This window comes from Podarcis erhardii, assembly GCF_964252035.2.
Source record: "Podarcis erhardii genome assembly, chromosome: 18".
Taxonomy (NCBI): Eukaryota; Metazoa; Chordata; class Lepidosauria; order Squamata; family Lacertidae; genus Podarcis; species Podarcis erhardii.
The window spans coordinates 7900499-7924444 of NC_138516.1; the positions used below are offsets into that span (position 1 = coordinate 7900499).

Sequence of the window (23946 nt, forward strand, 5' to 3'; positions counted from 1 at the left end):
CGAGCAACGGGAGCTCACCCCGTCATTGCGGGGATTCGAACCGCCGACCTTCTGATCAGCAAACCCTAGGCTCTGTGGTTTCACCCACAACGCAACCCGCACCCCATACCTTATACAATTCCCATCATGTCTGCTCCTATCTGCCTTTTCTCTAAATGAAAAATGCTGCAAGCTTTCCCCAAAGGGGAGTTGCCCCATCCCCCTTAACCGTTTGGGCTTTCCATTTTCTGAACCTTTCCAACTCTGCCATATTCGTTCTCAGCTGAGGCGACCAGAACTGCAACCGGGTATTCCTCTCTGTGTTGTTCAACTGCGTCTCTCCTTATCCCCCGACCGCCAGCGGAGCTTGAAAGAACCCCACGGGCAGAGACTCAGTGCAGAGACGCGGTGGGCTGCCTCCTCGCTTCTCAATGCAAGAGCATTTGCTGAATTCGTTTCCCGGCGTCGACAGATCAGAAATTCCAGAGGCAAGGCAGAGATTTCTTGTAGGCTTTTAATTTACAGGCATTGGCCAAGGGGTGTGGGCGAGAAACACAGCTCTCTTGGTGCGTCAAAACGACCCTCCCTCGGCCACTCTGCCGGAACAAACTTAACCGTTCCCTGACGGAGAGGACACAGCTGTCAACTTTCCCCCTTTTTTAAGGGAAATTCCCTTATTCCAAATAGGATTCCGCACAAGAAAATGGGAAAGTTGACAACTATGGGATAACATCCCCTGCGGGACTCGATTCTGCACCCCACAGGCGGTTCGAGGGGGCAGCCCCATGCCGTGGTACCCAAAAAGCGGCACGTGGGACAATGTGGGCAGAACCAAAGCAGACAGTGCCAGGCAAGGGAATTTCACCCATATTTCTCGTCCCATGTGGTTCCTATGCTCTGCCGTTGCAAGAACGAATCCCCCAGAAGCTGTGGGGTCCTGCTCCGACCAGCCCCCAAAGGTTAGGGGTCTGTGGGAGATGGAGCCCAACACGTTGGCCATACCAGCCTTCAGAGTCGTCGCAAACTTGGGCCGCCCTGCGAAGGGAGGGGAAGGAAGCCTGCGGGTCAAAGCTACCATCTCCTGCCGCCACAAAGCTCTCCTGGTTAAGGGCAAAGGTACCCCTTCTCCAGAGGGCTGGCAGAGATTCGGGGTGGCAAGCCAAGTGCCCTTTGGGGGGGCACCAAATGACCTTAGCAGCACCAAGCCAGGAGAACAGCTTTCTTCCGTCGATTCTTCACTGTTTGGGCATTTGAAAAACAAATGAAAACAGTGGTTGTATAGAGGTGGTGCTGCTCAGAGTTCTGGGATGGAAAGGAGGAAAAGAAAACCTGATGGAGGCTTGGAGCAGGGAGACCGAATATGTTTTGCACGGTGCAAGAAATTCCTCCCCACCGTTTTTCATTCTGCAGGTAGCAGAGCCCGTTCAGAGCCGGGTTACGGGGCGACGGAGGGCAGGGTCCCTGGAACAGCTTCTGAAGCGCCTTCCGGGGTCAGCTGAAAAAATAGGTGGACTCTTTCACCTTCTCCAGGTCGAAGTCACCTGGAAGGGAAAGAAAGTGTGTAACGTTCAGAATACAAGGAGAGGCCGGATTTACGTATAAGCTAAACAAGCTATAGATTAGGGCCCCACTCTCTTGGGGGCCCCCAAAAAAATTAAAGGGGGAAAAAAAACCTGGATGTACATTTCCAAAATATAAGATTAAAGACAAATAAAATAAAACCTACATCCAGCAACAGTGTTTTGTGTTGGGTAGGCTCCTACGATGTAAGTCATGGGCCCCGCCTGCTAGCCTGTTCCCTAAAATATCACTGGTTTGCTCCTTTCTATATATAGGGTGCCTAGCTCCCGTTGCTCGGTCCCTGCTCCTGCCAACCTAGCAGTTCAAAAGCACGTCAAAGTGCAAGTAGATAAATAGGTACCGCTCCGGTGGGAAGGTAGACTGTGTTTCCGTGAGCTGCTCTGGTTCGCCAGAAGCGGCTTAGTCCTGCTGGCCACATGACCCGGAAGCTGTATGCCGGCTCCCTCGGCCAATAAAGTGAGATGAGTGCCGCAACCCCAGAATCGGCCACGACTGGACCTAATGGTCAGGGGTCCCTTTACCTTTACCTTACATTCTGTGTGGACTGGTTGCATGGCAATATGCGGAAATGGCTTGAGTTACCTATTAGGCCCATCAATTACCATGTAGCAAATATTCAACACAAAAAACAAAGGCAATTTGTTGTTGACAAAGGACAGCTGGACATAGAAAGGGCCCCGTTACCTTCAGTAGTTCAGGGCCTCATCAAACCGAAATCCGGCCCTGATCCTGCCCTCCCACGGCGGACAACCAGCTGCCCGTGGAAAACTGAGCTGAGCACAAGAGCCCCCTCCCCTCCTGCGGCAACCAAAATCGGTTCCCTCCCTGCGAGAAGTGAGGTTACAGGGAACCAGGCAGAGGGCCTTCTCGGTGGTGGCGCCCGCCCTGTGGAATGCCCTCCCATCAGGTGTCAAAGGAATAAACAACTACCTGACTTTTAGAAGACATCTGAAGGCAGAACTGTTTTTAATGTTTGATGTTTTATTGTGCTTTTAATGTTCTGTGGGGAGCTGCCCAGAGTGGCTGGGGAAACCCAGCCAGCTGGGCTGGGTATAAGCAATAAATAATAACAATAGTTCTATTGGGATTGTAGTTCCATTTGTGTTTTACAAGCTGGTCTCTGACCGTAATAAATTTCATAAAATAATAATAATAATAGTTGTCGTTGTTGTTATTTAGGCCTGGAAGGGGCGGGAAGCATCTTCTCAGCTTCAAAAGCAAACTGGAAATTTGAGGACGAAATTAATGGACTATGCAGAATTGGACAAAATGACAGGAAGGATTCGAAACCTGCGGGACCAGAGATTTACAGAAGATTGGAAGAAGTATATGAATTATTTGAAGAGCGACTGTAATCAACAAATTACGCTAGAAGTTTTGTAAGGAGAAATATACGAAGTGTTACAAAGGGATATTGGTAATGAGTTTGAAATGTAATAGGGAAGATAAGAAATGCATACTGAGAGATTAGAGTGGAAAATTTTCAGACAGGATTGATGGAAGTCAAAAATTTGAATAAGATGCAAAAGTATGTTTACTTATTGTTGAAAATGATATGTTAAAAAAACTAATAAAAAATATATATATATTAAGAAAGGAAATTTGAGGATGGAAGCAGAGAGAAGAGAAGGGAAGGGGAAGGAAGGGAAGAGACAAGACTCTGTAGAAACTGGGCAGCCAGCCACAAATCCCCTGAAGAGGGTTTGTGTACGACTACAGAGATGAACTGAGAGCAGCAACAGAACACCCCAGGGAGGAAGATGGAAGGAGGTGGAAACTGCCTTTGAAATAAAGCTTTAGACAGCAGCTTCCCACCTCCAGATCGGCAGATGGTGATGGGAGTCTTTGGCTACGATTCAGGTGAGGTTTCTTTGGGGGGGGGCAGATACGTATGCCCCTTCTGCAAAAAAACAACAACAAGAAGGCAGGACCAGAACGGTTGGTCTAAACCAGGGCTGCATTGGGAGCAAACCTGTGGATTTTATACTTTGGAGGAAGGAAGGTCCCAGAAGACGCCGTGTGGGATCGGGCCCATTTAGTCCCACGTCCGCGGGTGGCGCTGTGGGTTAAACCACAGAGCCTAGGGCTTGCCGATCAGAAGGTCGGCGGTTCGAATCCCCGCAATGACGGGGTGAGCTCCCATTGCTCGGTCCCTGCTCCTGCCAAACTAGCAGTTCGAAAGCATGTCAAAGTGCAAGTAGATAAATAGGTACCGCTCTGGCGGGAAGGCAAACGGCGTTTCCGTGCGCTGCTCTAGTTTGCCAGAAGCGGCTTAGTCTTGCTGGCCACATGACCCGGAAGCTGTACGCCGGCTCCCTCGGCCAGTAAAGCGAGATGAGCGCCGCAACCCCAGAGTCGTCCATGACTGGACCTAACAGTCAGGGGTCCCTTTACCTTTACCTTACCTGTTCTCACAGCGGCTGACTGGGTGGCAGGGAGTTCCACAGCTAAACGGGCCTGTCCTGGATCTTCCAATGTCCAGGTTCGGATCCAGTGTCAGGGTGGCACATGTAACTTTTTACAAACTCCCTTGCTTGCCTTTTGTCTAAACATGAAAGTTCCCAAACAACAGCAACCTCTCCTCGTTGGGTGTGACAGGGAGACACGCAACCCATGGTGAGGACTAGGAACCTGGCTTCGTTTGAAGCCAGTCGCCGGTCCCCTGCAGTCTGGAGCTAAAAGGCCAATTCCACGTGGGAGCCCAGATAGGGGGTGAGAAAGGCCAGGCGCCCCCCGTTCGAATCTCGGCCCGAGCTGCGAAATCAGAGAAAGCAGGAATTGCGATATTGGCTGGGATGTGGAGCTGACGAGCCCGAGGTGAGTGAAATGTTACAAACCGTCCCATGAAACGCCAAGGATGGCTACCATTTGGACTACTGCAATGCGCTCTACATGGGGCTACCTTTGAAGGGGACCCAGAAACTGCATTTAATCCAGAATGTGGCAGCTAGACTGGTGACTGGGAGTGGCCGCCGGGACCATATAACACCGGTCTTGAAAGACCTACATTGGCTCCCAGTACGTTTCCGAGCACAATTCAAAGTGTTGGTGCTGACCTTGAAAGCCCTAAACGGCCCAGTATCCCTGAAGGAGCATCTCCACCTCCATCGTTCTGCCTGGGCACTGAGCTCCAGCTCCGAGGGCCTTCTGGCGGTTCCCTCCTTACGAGAAGTGAGGTTACAGGGAACCAGGCAGAGGGCCTTCTTGGTGGTGGCGCCCGCCCTTCAAATGTGAAGGAAATAAGCAGTTATCTTCTTTTTAAAAGACATCTGAAGGCAGCCCTGTTTAGGGAAGTTTTTAATATTTAATGCTGTATTGTTTTTAACACTTGATTGGAAGCCGCCCAGAGTGGCTGGGGAAACTCAGCCAGATGGGTGGGGTATAAATAATAAATTATTATTATTATTATTATTATTATTATTATTATTATTATTATTATTATTATTATTTAAGAGTTTGGTACGCGCGGCAGAATGCCAACTGCGTTTTTTTACGCTAATCGGGCCTTGCTTGGATCCTGGCAACAGCACAGCAGATGCTATTCTCTCTTGGTTACCAACAAACAGATAAGCCAAACAGAGAGTCGGCTGGAAGCCGAAATGAAGAGGCTTAAAAGATAAGATTAGGAAGAGTTCAGCATGGCTGGGAAGTGAGGCGATGAAGGAGGAGGGTGGAGAATTAGGCAACGCACGGGGCAGCGTTGACTGGAAGCAGCCGTCGAGACCACATAACACCGGTCTTGAAAGACCTACATTGGCTCCCAGTACGTTTCTGAGCACAATTCAAAGTGTTGGTGCTGACCTTGAAAGCCCTAAACGGCCCAGTATCCCTGAAGGAGCGTCTCCACCCCCATCGTTCTGCCCGGACACTGAGGTCCAGCTCCAAGGGCCTTCTGGCGGTTCCCTCACTGTGAGAAGCAAAGTTACAGGGAACCAGGCAGAGGGCCTTCTCAGTGGTGGCGCCCGCCCTGTGGAACTCCCTCCCACCAGATGTCAAAGAGAACAACAACTACCAGACTTTTAGAAGACATCTGAAGGCAGCCCTGTTTAGGGAAGCTTTTAATACTTGATGTATTAGAGTATTTTAATATTTCTTTTGGAAGCCGCCCAGAGTGGGTGGGGTATAAATAATAAATTATTATTATTATTATTATTATTATTATTATTATTATTATTATTATATTTTCTGTAAATGTTTTCCCCCTGCCCAATTGCTGCGTCCCCATAAATGAGGTGCTTTTCAGAGACCCGTACGCCCCAAGACCCACGATTCACATCAGCCAGGAATCGGGCGCTGTGAAAATCAGCTTCATGGTGAACTTGACGTTTTTGCTCCCCCTGAAAACTCCTCTTCTTATAGCTACTTCCACGCCAAACCACGATGCCACCTTTAAACAGGCTCCCCCCCTGCTAGATAATTCTGGGAACTGTAGTTTGCCCGGGGTTAGATGAGAGTCCCCTATTCCCCACCCCCTCGCAGGGCTATAATTCCCAGAGCAGTTTTACAATCAACCGCTCTTTCCCTGGGAACTGTAGTTCTGGGTGAAGAAATAAGGATCTCCAAAGAACTCTGGGCACCCTTAGCAAACTGCATTTCCCAGAATCCTTTTTTGGGGGGAACCATGGCTTTTTAAGGTAGCACCATCGTGCTTGAAATGGATGGTGCAAATGTGGCCAAAGAAATATTAACAACCTCAGACATGCAGATGACACAACCTTGATGGCAGAAAGTGAGGAGGAATTAAAGAACCTTTTGGTGAGGGTGAAAGAGGAGAGCGCAAAATGTGGTCTGAAGCTCAACATCAAAAGAACGAAGATCATGGCCACTGGGCCCATCACCTCCTGGCAAATAGAAGGGGAAGAAATGGAGGCAGTGAGAGATTTTACTTTCTTGGGCTCCATGATCACTGCAGATGGTGACAGCAGCCACGAAATTAAAAGATGCCTGCTTCTTGGGAGAAAAGCGATGACAAACCTGGACAGCATCTTAAAAAGCAGAGACATCACCTTGCCAACAAAGGTCCGTATAGTTCAAGCTCTGGTTTTCCCAGTAGTGATGTATGGAAGCGAGAGCTGGACCATAAAGAAGGCTGATGGCCGAAGAATGGATGCTTTTGAATTCTGGTGCTGGAGGAGACTCTTGAGAGTCCCATGGACTGCAAGAAGATCAAACCTCTCCATTCTGAAGGAAATCAGCCCTGAGTGCTCACTGGAAGGACAGATCCTGAAGCTGAGGCTCCAAGACTTTGGCCACCTCAGGAGAAGAGAAGACTCCCTGGAAAAGACCCTGATGTTGGGAAAGATGGAGGGCACAAGGAGAAGGGGACGATGGAGGACGAGATGGTGGGACAGTGTTCTCGAAGCTACCAGGATGAGTTTGATCAAACTGCGGGAGGCAGTGGAAGACAGGAGGGCCTGGCATGCTCTGGTCCAGGGGTCACAAAGAGGCGGACACGACTAAATGACTAAACAACAACAACAACAAGGCGCCTCTCTTTATCTCAACTGGCAGGGAGTTCCAAAGGCTCTGCCATGCTAAATGACTGAGTTGCTTTAAAGTTAAGAAATTTCAGTGGTATTAGTATTTTTAGGTATTTGTACAGTCTGGGCTCCTTCGGTGGCAGGTCCTGGGAAAAAATCTAAGGAATATACGGTGGGATTGGCCCTGGCATGGATTGTCGGCTGACGGTAGGCTCTCCCAGGCCCCCGGCCCCCAAAATAAATATGCTATGTGCTCGTACCTTTTTTAGGGATGCTAGACAGAAGCTGAAACAGCCTCTGGTACTCATTCGCCTTCTTATCCTTCCACTCAACCCTGGAGAAGGAAAATATTAATTTTCTGTAATAAAGGTGTCACCCAAATAATAATTAAACATCTTTGCAGGAAAAAACAACAACAAGGAAACCTTCTTTGATTTCCCCCGGTGCCATCCCTGACTTAAGGCTTACGAACACAATCCTATATGCCTCCAGGAGGCTGTCTCCAATACTGTATGCACCTTGGGAACTACCTGCCACTACAAACCAGGCAGGCGCTATCCGTATTTTCTTTTCGGCATCCTCTGTCCTCATGGAGGCGCAGGTCAGTTCTGTGTCCAGGGCAGCTATCTGCCAGCTCCACCTGGTACGCAGGATGAGACCCTCCCTGCCCACAGACTGTCTGGCCAGAGTGGTGCATGCTCTGGTTATCTCCTGCTTGGACTACTGCAATGCGCTCTACATGGGGCTACCTTTGAAGGTGACCCGGAAACTGCAATTAATCCAGAATGCAGCAGCTAGACTGGTGACTGGGAGTGGCCGCCGGGATCACATAACACTGGTCCTGAAAGACCTACATTGGCTCCCAAGACGTTTCTGAGCACAATTCAAAACGTTAGTGCTGACCTTGAAATCCTAAATGGCCCAGTATCTCTGAAGGAGCGTCTCCACCCCCAATGTCCAGCCCGGACACTGAGGTCCAACTCCGAGGGCCTTCTGGCAGTTCCCACCCTGTGAGAAGCGAGGTTACCGGGAACCAGGCAGGGGGCCTTCTCGGGGGTGGAGCCCGCACTATGGAACGCCCTCCCATCAGTTGTTAGTGAAATAAATAACTACCTGACTTTTAGAAGACACCTGAAGGCAGCCCTGTTCAGGGAAGCTTTTAATGTTTGATCTTTTATCGTGTTTTTCATAGTCTGCTGGGGGCTGCCCAGAGTGTCTGGGGAAACCCAGCCAGATGGGCGGGGTATAAATATTATTATTATTATTATTATTATTATTATTATTATTATTATTATTATTATTATTATTATTTGCCTTTAAAGGGAAGATCATTATCCTTGCTTGCATTGGATCAGAAATACGTTTCTACAACTGAAAGCGCTAATTTTCTTGCAGGGGGGAGTTTGGTTTGTTGCAACTGCATACAAAGTTATTCCGCTGCTCTTATCTCAGTTTTATTTTTTTAAAACCCTGAAACGGCTGCGGTGAATCTTTCGCAAAGCGGTCCGACAAACGGAAACCGATCAGATGTTTGAAGAGTGGCGGGTGAAGAAAGCTGAAGGAGCGTCTCCACCCCCATCGTTCTGCCCGGACACTGAGGTCCAGCTCCGAGGGCCTTCTGGCGGTTCCCTCCCTGCGAGAAGTGAAGCTACAGGGAACCAGGCAGAGGGCCTTCTCGGTGGTGGCGCCCTCCCTGTGGAACACCCTCCTTTCAGATGCGAAGGAAATAAGTAGCTATCCTATCGTTAAAAGACATCTGAAGGCAGCCCTGTTCAGGAAAGTTTTTAATATTTAACACTGTACTGTTTTTAACACTTGATTGGGAGCCGCCCAGAGTGGCTGGGGAAACTCAGCCAGATGGGTGGGGTACAAATAAATTATTATTATTATTATTATTATTATTAAGCGACACACACTTACGGAACGTGGGAACAGTATTTCTGCAGCATGAACTGGGAGAGTTCCTCTAGGATGGGGTGCTTGTGGAGCTGTACAAATTGTTCGCGGCACACCTGAAACGCAATGGAGGGAAGCAATCAGCACTGTTGTCCGAAATGCTAGGACTCGCGGGCGCCCGGCCAAGCCAAACGTCAAGAGATTCGGGACAGGTTAAAAGAAGGGCTCCTTCGTTAAACTGTGGAACTCGCTCTCGCAGGAGGCAGAGAAAACCGCCCACTTGGATGGCTATAAAAAAAGATGAATTTGTTGCTACGCTCTGCCTCCATCGTAGAAGTACAGTGGTACCTTGGTTCTCAAACTTTCCGGAAGTCCGTTCCAAAACCAAAGCGTTCCAAAACCAAGGCGTGCATCACTGTATTTTTATATTTTGTTGGAAGCCACCCAGAGTGGCTGGGGAAGCCCAGCCAGATAGGCGGGGTATAAATAATAAAATTATTATTATTATTATTATTATTATTATTATTATTATCATCCCATAGAAAGTAATGCAGAACGGAGTAATCCATTCCAGACTTTTAAAAACAACCCCTAAAACAGCAATTTAACATGATTTTTACTATCTAACGAGACCACTGAGCTCCCAGTACGTTTCCAAGCACAATTCTCAGTGTTGTTGTTGACCTTTAAAGCCCTAAACAGCCTCATAGGCACAGTATCCCTGAAGGAGCGTCTCCACCCCCATCATCCAGCCCGGATACTGAGGTCCAGCGCCGAGGGTCTCCTGGCGGTTCCCTCCCTGTGAGAAGCAAAGCTACAGGGAACCAGGCAGAGGGCCTTCTCGGTGGTGGCGCCTGCCCTGTGGAACGCCCTCCCGTCAGATGTCAAAGAGATAAACAACTACCTGACATTTAAAAGACATCTGAAGGCAGCCCTGTTTAGGGAAGTTTTTAATGTGTGACATTTTAATGTGTTTTTAATCTTTGTTGGAAGCCGCCCAGAGTGGCTCGGGAAACCCAGCCAGATGGAAGGGGTACTAATAATAAATTATTATTATTATTAGCCAGCAGCCTAGTTTGTCGGCTACCTGTCATGGATGCTCCAACTGAGATTCCTGCAACGCCGGGGGTTGGACTAGATGACCTGGGGAGGCCCATTCCGACTCCAGCATTCTATATTTCTGTGACTAGGTGGGCTCCCGTTGGCCGGATCCAGCTAGAGCTATTCTTACATTACTATCCTCATTGCTACTTGCCAGGGTAAACGTCACGTTTTTCCTGGCGAAGGGGGCTTTTCAGATAGGTAAAGGTAAAGGTACCCCTGCCCGTTCGGGCCAGTCTTGCCAGACTCTAGGGTTGTGCGCTCATCTCACTCTAGAGGCCAGGAGCCAGCGCTGTCCGCAGACACTTCCGGGTCACGTGGCCAGCGTGACAAGCTGCATCTGGCGAGCCAGCACAGCACACGGAACGCCGTTTACCTTCCCGCTGGTAAGCGGTCCCTATTTATCTACTTGCACCCGGGGGTGCTTTGGAACTGCTAGGTTGGCCGGCGCTGGGACCGAACGACGGGAGCGCACCCCGCTGCGGGGATTTGAACCACTGACCATGCGATCGGCAAGTCCTGGGCGCTGAGGTTTTACCCACAGCGCCAGCCGCGTCCCTGTCGCTTTTCAGATAAGCCGGCCCAAAACCCCGGCCAGGTTTCACTGTGGGTCAGGGCTGAGATCTGGGGTGGCAGCGGAGGTGAGGGAGACCAGCTTACCCGATTCATGATGTCGACTGTGAGCGCGTGAGTCCAGTAACAATCGTGCACTGAGACAAAGGTCAACCCTTCCCTAGGAGACACAAAAAAGTCAAGATGCACAACGGCTAAGGTCAAGGCTTTCCCGTTCAGATAAGCCCACCCAGGTGCTGAGATCGACCAATGTGAAATATACCGTATTTTTTGCTCTATAATACCCAATTTTCCCCTCCTAGAAAGTAAGGGGAAATGTGTGTGCGTCTTACGGAGCGAATGCAGGCTGCGCAGCTATCCCAGAAGCCAGAACAGCAAGAGGGATTGCTGCTTTCACTGCGCAGCGATCCCTCTTGCTGTTCTGGCTTCTGAGATTCAGAATCTTTTTTGCCTTGTTTTCCTCCTCCAAAAACTAGGTGCGTCTTGTGGTCTGGTGCGTCTTATAGAGCGAAAAATACGGTATATTTTTGTATACTGTTTCCGGGTCACCTTCAAAGGTAGCCCCACGGAGAGCGCATGGCAGTAGTCTGAGCGGGAGATAACCAGAGCGTGCACCACTCTGGTGAATAAAGGCTCGGGGGCGGGGGGCGGGGGGCGGGGAGCCTTCCCCTGCCCGAGGGCCGCATTCACTTCGGGGCAAGTTCCAAGGGGCCACATAATACCGGTGGGGCGGGGCCAGAGGCCAAAATAGGCGGAGCAATGAATGTTAAGTCGTAGCTTGGGACAAGAAAATCCGGCTACCTCCAGGATTATTTAATTATTTAAATATAAATACCATATTTTTCGCTCTATAGGACGCACTTTTCCCCCCTCCAAAAATGAAAGGGAAATGTGTGTGCGTCCTATGGAGCAAATGCAGGCTTTCGCTGAAGCCTGGAGAGCGAGAGGGGTCGGTGCGTACCAACCCCTCTCGCTCTCCAGGCTTCAGGAAGCTATCCGCAAGCCTTCGGAGCCCAGCGGGGGTGCCTGCCACGCTCTGAAGGCTTGTGGATAGCAGCCTGAAGCCCGCGGAGCGCTACACAGCGTGCCCTGGACTTCGGGCAGATATCCGCAAGCCTTGGGAGCCTGGTTTGTAGGCTGGCAGTGGGGAAAGCAGCACTCCCACCCCCCGCCAGCCCCACAGAGCAGGTCAAAAGGATCCCGCTGGGCTCCGGAGTTTTCGGGTGAACGCACCTTGAACGAACAGAACAGAACAGAATGCACCTTGTTTTAGAGGGGGAGAACAAGAAAAAAAAAATTCCTGTTCTCCCCCTCCTATGGTCCGGTGCATCCAATAGAGCGAAAAATACGGTGATTTTTTAAGAAAGACAGGAAAAGAGGAAGAGGCAGTCAGGCAAGTGAAAACCCGTCTGCTCCCTGACCGTCTCCTGAGACACGGTCTCCCAGAACCTGGACCCCTAGAACCTCCAGATTAGGAGAGAGTCTGTGCCTGCAGAGATGCTGCCAACCAGTGCTGGCAGTGCTGGTCTAGATGGGAGCAGTGGCTGAACACTGCATAAGGCAGTTTCTGACGTCCTTTGACTGTGACCAGGGACTGCCGTCAGCCTGGTAAAAGGAAAAACCGTTCTCCAAAATAAAAACGGATTGGGAGGAGGGTAAAGGAGGGACGACCCCTCCTTGTGGTCAAGGGCTCTGTTCGGATCTACCGTATCTTTCGCTCTATAAGATGCACCAGACCACAAGACGCACCTAGTTTTTGGAGGAGGAAAACAAGAAAAAAAAATATTCTGAATCTCAGGAGCCAGAACAGCAAGAGGGATCGCAGCGCAGTGAAAGCAGCAATCCCTCTTGCTGTTCTGGCTTCTGGGAGAGCTGCGGAGCCTGCATTCGCCCCATAAGACGCACACTCATTTCCCCTTACTTTGCAGGAGGGAAAAAGTGAGTCATATAGAGCAAAAAAATACGGTAATCCCCGGGCTGGGAGCACCACCCAGTGGCGTTAGAGCAAAGAGCAAGAAAAGGAGCGGCTCTGAGCTAGCTACTTCCCTAAAAGCCATGCCCAGTGTATACTGACGGGCTTCGCAAGTTGGATTATTTACGCCCCAATACGGCCCCAAACCCCTGGGATGGATCAGGGCCACCGCCTTTCTCGTGCTTCGAATCCGGCGACTCGGGTCCTGCCCTCTGGAGCAGAAGGAAACAAGGGACAGCTCCGTCGGGAACAGAATGAGACACTCAACATCCGGGTTGCGAGTTCGAATCCTACGTTGGGCGAAAGATTCCTGCATTGCACAGGGTTGGGATAGATATTGCTTGGGTCCCTTCCAACCTTAATGCTGAAATGGCAAAATCAACTGAGAAGCTCAAGGAACCAAGAGGACATGAACTTTTTTTAAAAAAATGGGAAAAATTTATTTAGGAGACCATTGTGAGCGGATGAAAACACGAGCAGGATTTTAACCACACTTGCAACAAAAACTGTGGACAGCTTCGATGGATAAAAAATGTGGATAATGGACTGATATAATATTGACATTAGGACCCATAGAGGGGAAAGTCTTGAGATTCAAAGCAATCTCTCCATATGGATTTTTAATTGACTTGGTTATAACTTTATATTTTCTAAAATCAAATACCGTACTTTTTGCTCTGTAAGACTCACTTTTCCCCTCCTAAAAAGTAAGGGGAAATGTGTGTGCGTCTTACGGAGCGAATGCAGGCTGCGCAGCTATCCCAGAAGCCAGAACCGCAAGAGGGATTGCTGCTTTCACTGAGCAGCGATCCCTCTTGCTGTTCTGGCTCCTGAGATTCAGAATATTTTTTTCTTGTTTTCCTCCTCCAAAAACTAGGTGCCTCTTGTGGTCTGGTGGGTCTTACAGAGTGAAAAATACGGTAGACTAAATAAGTAATAAATTGGAAAGTGCCTGTAGCATGTAAAGCAAACTACGACAACGAATTCGTCAGAATAACTAACACAACTTTGGCGTTGCAGAAAGTTGCTGTCACTCTGTTGGCTGATTTCCCCGTTAACGCCGTTTCGGGAAAAGGAAGCGCTGCACCCCGTTTTTAGCCGCCTGGGGGAAGGGGCGCCCCCAAAGCATCTCAGAACACAAAAAGGAACCCTTACCTGTGACAGTGCAAAGCTGTTAGCATCATGTGTGTGGAATCCAGGGAATGGATGAAGTTTGGGGGGAAAGCGTTCTTCTGCTTCACCGTGTCGGGCTTCCTGCAGGGAAATCGAGGCAAGAGAGGGTGTTTCGGGAGGAGGGCAGAGTCGCTATTGTGCTCAGTTCCCGCTTGCGGGCTTCGTGCGGACACCCTGGGTGATTTCCGGCGCTGCACGATGTTCAGTTGTCTCCCAGCTCCATCTGGTACGCAGGATGAGACCCTACCTGCCCGCGGACTGTCTGGCCAGAGTGGTGCATGCTCTGGTTATCTCTCGCTTGGACTACTGCAATGCACTCTATGTGGGGCTACCTTTGAAGGTGCCCCAGAAACTACAACTAATCCAGAATGAGGCAGCTAGACTGGGGACTGGGAGCGGCCGCCGAGACCACATAACACCGGTCCTGAAAGACCTACGTTGGCTCCCAGTACGTTTCCGAGCACAATTCAAAGTGTTGAGGCTGACCTTGAAAGCCCTAAACGGCCCAGTAGACCTGAAGGAGCGTCTCCACCACCATCGTTCTGCCCGGACACTGAGGTCCAGCTCCGAGGGCCTTCTGGCGGTTCCCTCACTGCGAGAAGCCAAGTTACAGGGAACCAGGCAGAGGGCCTTCTCGGTAGTGGCACCTGCCCTTCAGATGTCAAGGAAATAAACAACTATCTGACTTTTAGAATGCAGCCCTGTTTAGAGAAGTTTTTAATGTTTTATGTTTTGTCGCTTAAAAAAATTATTATTAATATTCTGTTGGGAGCCGCCCAGAGTGGGAAACCCAGCCAGATGGGCAGACTATAAATAATTATAATTATAACAACATGCCTTTTCAGGGAGGATCTTTATCCCACCTGCGCTGGATCCAAAAAAGTTTCTACAACTGAAAGATGGGCAGGGTATAAATAAATAGTAATTATTATTATTATCATTATTAGTGCTCTTTTTTTCTTAAAAAATGTCTAGGGGTACTCCCATTTTCCTACTCATATTGAAATACTGCCCCTCAATGAAGCCAAGCTTAATTCACCAAAAATTATGCATACCCCTGCGTCCCCCCCAGGAAAAAAGGACTGATGGTGATGGTGATGATTATTAGTTATGTGTGTATCCTAGCAAGCAACCTCTCTAGAAGTATTCCGCTCCTGGTTCCCGAGATTCCTGCATTGCAGGGGGTTGGGCTGGATGACCTCTGGGTTCCCCGCCCGAGTTGAGGGAGCCCCTTCTGAGATGTTGCTTGCTCGGACACACGCATATCACATCCCACAACACCGGGAGGAGCCATCCCGGAACGGGCATTCTCCGCCCGCTCTCACACCACAGCTGTCAACTTATAGATTTGAAAATAAGGGACCAGCAGCCTCAAAAATAAGGGATCAGCAGCCAAAATAAGGGATTTTCAGAGCGCAGGTATGTTTGACTTCTGAGCCCCTCCGAGCCAAAGACAGAAAGCCCAGCCAGCAGCCAAGCGAAGCCTCAAGCGGTGGTTCCCACAGCGCAGCAACCCGGCAAAGGGGACGCAGCAAGGAAAACCACCGTCACCTCTCCGCTGGGAAGCGCTGAGCAAAGGCAAGTCCCCAGGGAACGCGGCCGATTTGATTGGCACAAGGCATGCAAGCTCCACCCCCCAGTCGTTCTTGGACTCCTTATTGGGTGAGCAATGCAGCCAAGCAACACAGTTGGAGCCTCCCTCCTCCCTGGCCGGCAGGGAGGGAGGGAGGGAGAGGAGCTGCTTCCTTTGAAACCCGGGAAATTTAAGGGACGTCATCAATAAGGGACAGCAGCGGGACACAGTGCTGGGATAAGGAACTTCCCCGCCAAATAAGGGACGCTTGACAGCTATGTCTCACACCCACAAGAGGGGGCGCTTCTTGCAAGAGGGCAGCACCCTAAGAAGGGAGAAAAGATGCGCTTTCCCCTTCAACATTCCTGCTCTGGCCACCGGCAAAATTTTAGCCCGGCTCTCAAATCGGTTTGGACTCGTTTCATCAGATCAGCAAAGCCCTTTTTGAGCCAGGCAGGTAAAACCTGGAGCCCATCTCCCAAACCACCAAGATGAGATACTCACTGGGTGACGTCGTGTCGCGACTTGAGATGGACCGACTGAATGGTGCTGTTAACCTTGGGGAAAGAAGAGGGGGGGAAAGGAGAAATAAGTACAGGTTGACGCATCGGCTTCGCAAGGAGAGGAAGGAAACTGGAGCAGCCTTCGGTCTCATCGCACATTTGGAGGGACAGCAGGGGTTCAAAGTGGTTCAAAACCCAGCGAAGGAAGGTTACCAGATGTCTCCATTTCCCAGAGACGGTCCCCCAATTTACAAATCAGTCAGCGGTTCGAATCCCCGCGACAGGGTGAGCTCCCGTTGCTCGGTCCCTGCTCCTGCCAACCTAGCAGTTTGAAAGCACGTCAAATTTGCAAGTAGATAAATAGGTACCACTCTGGCGGGAAGGTAAATGGCGTTTCCATGCGCTGCTCTCGTTCGCCAGAAGTGGCTTAGTCCTGCTGGCCACATGACCCGGAAGCTGTACGCCGGCTCCCTCAGCCAATAAAGCGAGATGAGCGGCGCAACCCCAGAGTCGGCCACGACTGGACCTAATGGTCAGGGGTCCCTTTACCTTTTTATTTTACCCCTGAAAAAATGCATACACATCAACAGAAGTTGAAAAGTGTCGCTGGATTCACTGAAAAAAATCTGGTAACCTTACTGTGAAGTCCACTGGGCAAATCTGCGGCCGCCACTCTCTCTGCTAATCCAGAATGCGGCAGCCGGACTGGGGACTGACAGTGGCCACCGAGACCATATAACACCAGTCCTGAAAGACCTACGTTGGCTCCCAGGACGTTTCTGAACACAATTCAAAGTGTCAGTGCTGACCTTTAAAGCCCTAAACAGCCCAGTATCCCTGAAGGAGCGTCTCCACCCCCATCGTTCAGCCCAGACACTGAGGTCCAGCTCTGAGCGCCTTCTGGCAGTTCCCTCCCTGCGAGAAGCGAGGTTACAGGGAACCAGGCAGAGGGCCTTCTCAGTGGTGGCACCCTCCCTGTGGAACGCCCTCCCTGCAGATGTCAAGGAAATAAACAACTATCTTTACTTTTATAAGACATCTGAAGGCAGCCCTGTTCAGGTAAGTTTTTAATGTTTGATGTTTTATTCTGTTTTTAATATTCTGTTGGGAGCTGCCCAGAGTGGCTGGGGAGTCGCGGTCAGATGAACAGGGTATAAGTAATAAATCATCATTATCATTATCATTATTATATTATCATTATCATTATCATCATCATCATCAGACAGATGGGTGAGGTATAATATTATATAATATTGTATTGTATTGTATTGTATTGTATTGTATTGTATTGTATTGTATTGTATTGTATTGTATTGTATTGTATTGTATTGTATTATATTATATTATATTATATTATATTATATTATATTATATATTACAGTGGTACCTCGGGTTAAGTACTTAATTCGTTCTGGAGGTCCGTTCTTAACCTGAAACTGTTCTTAACCTGAAGCACCATTTTAGCTAATGGGGCCTCCCGCTGCCGCCATGCCACTGGAGCACGATTTCTGTTCTCATCCTGAAGCAAAGTTCTTAACCTGAAGCACTATTCCTGGGTTAGCGGAGTCTGTAACCTGAAGCGTATGTAACCTGAAGCGTATGTAACCCGAGGTACTACTGTATATTATATTATATTATATTATATTATATTATATTATATTATATTATATTATATTATATTATATTATATTATATTATATTATGATTAAAACCACATTCATTTATTTATATTTTTCCGGTGGGGAGAGGGAAAAGGGGAGTTCGGTGCGCTCTGCCTTCCCCAGGCAGACCCATCGGTGGGGGCAACGATCGGCTGGTTATTCCTGGCAAATGTCACCTTGACTCTTCCACGCACCCCCCCCTTTCTGCTGACTCACACCCCTCTGCCTGCTGAGTCATGCTTTGCCACTGCAAAAAGCTGAGTCACTGCCCTGCCTGTCCTCAGGTGACTTTGATTTGCAGAGCTGCCCTTTTAAAATGTGGGGTTTTCCCCCCACGTGTGTGTGTGTGTGTGTGTGTGTTTTATCGAGTTGTTGCTTTTATTCGAATTATGTGTTTTGGTGGTTTTATATTTTGATTTTGTCCATTGAGTTTTATATGCCTGTTGCCTTTTTAGAGACATCACCTTGCCAACCATAAAATTCCTATAACAAGTGCATGTTCATTTGCATTCGTGAGAGAAAAACAGTGTGACATACTTGTGCCAGGCAGGCAGCGCTTGCCCATGTGTGTGAGAGAGAGCATGTGTTTCCGCATAGGAAAAAGGGTCTGTATGGAAGTGGGAGCCAACTTGCCTCTTTTGCTCCAACACGCAAGTATACATGCTCACACGCAGACAAACAGGCACACACGCACTATTTGTGTGTGTCTTTTGTGTGTGTGTCCATGTCCGTGTGAATGCACCCTCTCCATCTCACACACAAAGGCACACACGCACTTATCTGTGTGTGAGACGACTCGTGCCTCTGTTTGGCAGGAAAAGCTCCCTCAAACACACATAAGTACAGTGGTACCTCGGGTTAAGTACTTAATTCGTTCCGGAGGTTCATACTTAACCTGAAACTGTTCTTAACCTGAAGCACCACTTTAGCTAATGAGGCCTCCCGCTGCTGCTGTGCCGCCAGAGCACGATTTCTGTTCTCATCCTGAAGCAAAGTTCTTAACCTGAAGCACTATTTCTGGGTTAGCAGAGTCTGTAACCTGAAGTGTATGTAACCTGAAGTGTATGTAACCTGAAGCATATGTAACCCAAGGTACCACTGTAGACACAAACTCTCTCTAACACACAGCGAGACAAACCATTAGATTCACAAAATGTTTAGAGGTATGCGTTTCCTGCGTCCCCCCAGAAAAAAAGCACTGGGTGAAAAGGTAAAGGCAAAGGACCCCTGGACGGTTAAGTCCAGTCAAAGGTGACTATGGGGTTGCGGCGCTCATCTCGCTTTACTGGCCGAGGGAGCCGGCGTTTGTCTGCAGACAGCTTTCCAGGTCATGTGACCAGCGGGACTAAGCCGCTTCTGGCGCAACAGGACACCGTGACGGAAACCAGAGCGCACGGAAATGCCGTTTAGCTTCCCGCCGCAGCGGTACCTATTTATCTACTTGCGCTGGTGTGCTTTTGAACTGCTAGCTTGGCAGGAGTTGGGACGGAGCAACGGGAGCTCACCCCGTCGCAGGGATTCCAACCGCCAACCTTCTGATCGGCAAGCCCAAGAGGCTCAGTGGTTTAGATCACAGCGCAACCCGCGTCTTTGGAATAGGTCAGAGGCTCAGTTTGGAATAACAAGAGGCTCAGTGGTTTAGACCACAGCGCCACCCGCGTCCCGTGCGCCCGGATGTTCCCGGCTTGACTTACCAGCGTGGTCTTCGAGCGATGGTACGGCTGGACGATGGGCAGTCCCAGCGGAGTCATCCACTCTACCGTCCGGCCCGACTTGGCAATGCACCGGGCGCTTTCGGTCAGCCAGCCCTGCGGGGGGAGGAAGGCAGTGAGCAATGCGGTTCCCGTGGGGTGGGCACCCCAGTTTCAGAAAGGTACAGGCAAGCTGGAAGGCCACTGGTTCCCGCCCACCACAACCCTGCCTGGGAGCATCTCTGTGCTCTGTTTACCTCGCTGCCCATCCCCACATTTCCCCACCCTTCTCTTCCTCCTGAAACCTCCTTGCACCCTTTGCTGTGTAGCCCTAAGACTGGGGAGATTTCACCCCTCCCATATCCAAGAATCTCCTGAGGAACCTGCTGATTCTACAGAGAGGAGGAGCAATGTTCTGCTTTCTACTTATTATTCAGCGAGTGAATCAGCCAGCGAGTGTATCGGAGAGAGCGAGAGTGTTAGAGATCGTGTCTAGAGCAGTGTTTCCCAACCTTTTTTGGGCAAAGGCACACTTGTTTCATGAAAAAAATCTCGAGGCACACCACCATTAGAAAATGTTTAAAAAATTAACTCTGTGCCTATATTGACTATATATACAGTGGTGCCCCGCAAGACGAATGCCTCGCAAGACTGAAAACCCGCAAGACGAAAGGGTTTTCCGTTTTTTGAGGCACTTCGCAAGATGAATTTCCCTATGGGCTTGCTTCGCAAGAAGAAAGCCTATAGGGAAATCTCCAGGGACCTCTTTTAAATGCTGGCGGTGGGGAGCAAAGCCTTCCCCCCCCCCTCCGGCCTTCAGAAGAGGTCCAGGAAGGCCGGCGGGGGCCGAAAGGCTTTGCTCCCCACCGCCAGCATTTTAAAAGCAGTCCGGGATAGCAGGGAAGCGCTTCCCGCTATCCTGGACGGCTTTTGAAGGCAGGCGGGGGGAGCAAAGACTTTTGTTCCCCCGCCCGCCTTCAGAAGAGGTCCAGGACCTCTTCTGAAGGCTGGCAGGGGGTGAAAGTCTTTGCTCCCCCCCGCCTGCCTTCCCGGGAGAGCGGAGAAAAGCAGCGTGTTTCTCCGCTGTCCTGGACGGCTTTTGAAGGCAGGCGGGGGGAGCAAAGACTTTCGCCCCCCGCCCGCCTTCAGAAGAGGTCCAGGACCTCTTCTGAAGGCTGGCGGGGGGCAAAAGTCTTTGCTCCCCCCTGCCTGCCTTCCCGGGAGAGCGTAGAAACGCAGCACGTTTCTCCTCTGTCCCGGACGGCTTTTGAAGGGGGGGAGCAAAGACTTTCCGCTCTCCCGGGAAGGCAGGCACGGGGGAGCAAAGACCTTTGCCCCCCGCCCGCCTTCAGAAGAGGCCCTGGACCTCTTCTGAAGGCGGGCGGGGGGCAAAAGTCTAATTCTAATTTCAATGAGTGTGCCCTCCCACGGCACACCAGGCAACGTCTCGCGGCACACTAGTGTGCCGCGGAACACTGGTTGGGAAACACTGGTCTAGAGACAAGGTTGCTGCTAAGAGCAGCTGCAGACTCTCAGTGTAGCATTGATTTATGCTTAGATCTTTTAGCTCTGTATATAGTTTTGTATCATAGTTGTAGCTATAGAATAAAAGGAAGATATTCTACAGAGCTGCTCTCCGAGTGGTTTATACTCTGCAAGACTCTGCAAAACTCTGCTGCGCAACGACTGTATTATTGTGCATGTGAATCCGGTGCTCTCAGCTCTAAGCTGTGAGTCCACAGCACGGTGACCTGTCCCTGTGAGAAAGGTGGTCTCTGGCAGTGCTACCCAGCTCGCCTGACCAGTCGGGGTTGAAGTGCATTGAGTCCAGTTGGTGCACTGGCTCAAGGGCGATGCTGACAAAGACAGGTGTCAGCAAGGTCTACCTCGCCTAGACCAGTTCACTCCAGCGGAGATCCCTTTGTGGGCCAGGTCGTGCAAGCACATGAGCATGCACAGCAGAGATTTCTGGTGTCGGTGTCTGCGCAGACATGATTTTCAGCGTCTGAGCCATAGCTGTCAACTTGCAGATCTGAAAATAAGGGACCAGCAGCCTCGAAAATAAGGGATCAGCAGCCCAAATAAGGGATTCTGCTGAGCTTATACAGAAATCCGCCACTGATGGAGCCATGCTGCTTTGGCGGCCACTGACTGTGTTTTGCAGGGAGTTGGACTAGATGATCCTAAGGGTCTCCAACTCCGACCAAAGAAGAGGGGCAGACAAAACTGATGAACGACGCCGAGATGGCAAAGCTTACAGGCAGAATTAGAAACCAGGAAGAGGACCTCTTTAATAAAGAATGGGGAAAGTTTAGAATTTATTTGAAAAGCTATTTTAAAGAGTTACACACATTGGTAGGATTGACAGAAAACTTGTAGTAAAAATGTGAACTATGGGTGGACAAATGATTTATAAACCCGGGAAATTTAAGGGACATCATCAATAAGGGACAGCAGCGGGACACGGCGCTGGGATAAGGGAGTTTCCCGCCAAATAAGGGACGGTTGACAGCTATGGTCTGAGCATGCACAGAAACGATTTACAGCACCACAGAAATGAGTTCCTCCACCGTGCCACACTGGTTTAGCGCAACGTGCGAGGACTCACTGAGTAGGTGGCTCAGTTTGGGGGTAGCTTGTGGGCCGGTTAAATGACCCCCGTGGGCTGCTTGTGGCCCATGGGCCTTAGGTTGCTGACCCCTGCCCCAAGACATATAGGTTCCCCGCACATATGCACAATCGACTCAGCACATTGTGTACAGATATAAATAATAATAATAATAATTTATTATTTATACCCCGCCCATCTGGCTGGGTTCCCCCAGCCACTTTGGGCGGCTTCCAACAAAACACTAAAATACAATAACCTATTAAACATTAAAAGCTTCCCTAAAAGGGCTGCCTTTAGATATCTTCTAAAAGTTTGGTAGTTCTTTTTCACTTTGACATCTGACGGGAAGGCGTTCCACAGGGCGGGTGCCACCACCGAGAAGGCCCTCTGCCTGGTTCCCTGGAACTTGGCTTCTCACAGTGAGAGAACCGCCAGAAGGCCCTCGGAGCTGGACCTCAGTGTCCAGGCTGGACGATGCGGGTGGAGACGCTCCTTCAGGTATACTGGACCGAGGCCGTTTAGGGCTTTAAAGGTCAGCACTAACACTTTGAATTGTGCTTGGAAACGGACTGGGAGCCAGTGTAGGTCTTTCAGGACCGGTGTTAATATGGTCTCGGCGGCCGCTCCCAGTCACCAGTCTAGTTGCAGCATTCCGGATTAGTTGCAGTTTCCGGGTCACCTTCAAAGGTAGCCCCACATAGAGCGCATGGCAGTAGTCCAAGCGGGAGATAACCAGAGCATGCACCACTCTGGCCAGACAGTCTGCGGACAGGGAGGGTCTCATCCTGCGAACCAGATGGAGCTGATAAACAGCTGCCCTGGACTAATAATAATAATACAGTGGTGCCTCGCAAGACGAAATTAATCCGTTCCGTGAGGCTCTTCGTATAGCGGTTTTTTCGTCTTGCGAAGCAAGCCCACTGACAGCTTAGCGGATTAGCGCTATTAGCGGTTTAGCGGCTTTTAGCGATCAGCTGATAAGCGGCTTATCAGCGGATCAGCTGATAAGCGGCTTAGCAGCTTAGGAAAAAAGGGGGGGAAAACCGCAGGAACTCGCAAGACATTTTCGTCTTGTGAAGCAAGCCCATAGGGAAATTCGTTTTGCGAAGCGCCTCCAAAACGGAAAACCCTTTCGTCTAGCGGGTTTTCTGTCTTGCGAGGCATTCGTCTTGAGGGGCACCACTGTAATAATAATAATATTTCTACCCTGCCCATCTGGCTGGGTTTCCCCAGCCACTCTGGGCGACTCCCAACAGAACATTAAAAACACTCCCTGAAGCGTTTGCAAATAAATGAAGCACGTGGGTTACCTGGATTTCTCGAGTTCCTGAGAACATCTCCTTGAGGCTGTTGAAGACTTGCTGCACGAGGTAATGAGATGCTTCCCAAACGTATTCCTGGGCGGAGGGAATGCAAAATGGGTATAGTTAAGAGGCAGAAATGGGGGAACCTCACAACCCTTTCTCCCCTCGCCGTATTTGCTAGGACAGCGCGGACCCTTGGTTCTCTCAAACTTCCTTCTCTGTGCCGCGCTTTCGGAATGGAAAAAAAATTCATTTGATTTTTTTGTAAATAGAACGATTGGAAAACAGAAAGAATCAACTCCCAGCAGAACGCTGCTGACAGTCCGTGGGAACATGCAGAAAGCATGAAATGATGCACCCGTTTGAGAACATTAAAGGTAAAGGTAAAGGGACCCCTGACCATTAGGTCCAGTCGTGGATGACTCTGGGGTTGCGGCGCTCATCTTGCTTTACTGGCCGAGGGAGCCGGCATACAGCTTCCGGGTCATGCGGCCAGCAGGACTAAGCCGCTTCTGGCGAACCAGAGCAGCGCACGGAAACGCCGTTTACCTTCCCGCCAGATATTTATCTACTTGCACTTTGACGTGCTTTTGAATTGCTAGGTTGTTAGGAGCAGGGACCAAGCAACGGGAGCTCACCCCGTCATTGTGGGGATTCGAACCGCCGACCTTCTGATCGGCAAGTCCTAGTCTCTGTGGTTTAACCCACAGCGCCACCTTATGAGAACATTAATCAATCCCAAAATATAAATGTTGATAAAATGCAAGATGTGACCGGGACGTTCGGTGAGTGGTCACAGAAATCGGACAGCGAGAAATATCAGAACATACAATCGGCGTCGGAAACCC

General features: G+C 49.9%; 1 protein-coding gene across 1 annotated transcript in view; it reads right to left on the reverse strand.

The window, feature by feature from the left end:
- Positions 1-479: 479 nt before the first annotated feature.
- POLRMT (RNA polymerase mitochondrial) overlaps positions 480-23946 on the reverse strand; it is a 47483-nt gene continuing 24016 nt past the window's right edge. The window contains exons 14-21 of the mRNA XM_081846037.1: positions 23105-23191; positions 19187-19300; positions 15833-15885; positions 13738-13836; positions 10698-10770; positions 8961-9052; positions 7301-7374; positions 480-1520 (exon numbers count right to left, since the gene is read on the reverse strand). Of these exons, the coding sequence (XP_081702163.1) occupies positions 1471-1520; positions 7301-7374; positions 8961-9052; positions 10698-10770; positions 13738-13836; positions 15833-15885; positions 19187-19300; positions 23105-23191 (642 nt within the window). The 3' untranslated portion in view covers positions 480-1470. The remainder of the gene's footprint in view (positions 1521-7300; positions 7375-8960; positions 9053-10697; positions 10771-13737; positions 13837-15832; positions 15886-19186; positions 19301-23104; positions 23192-23946) is intronic.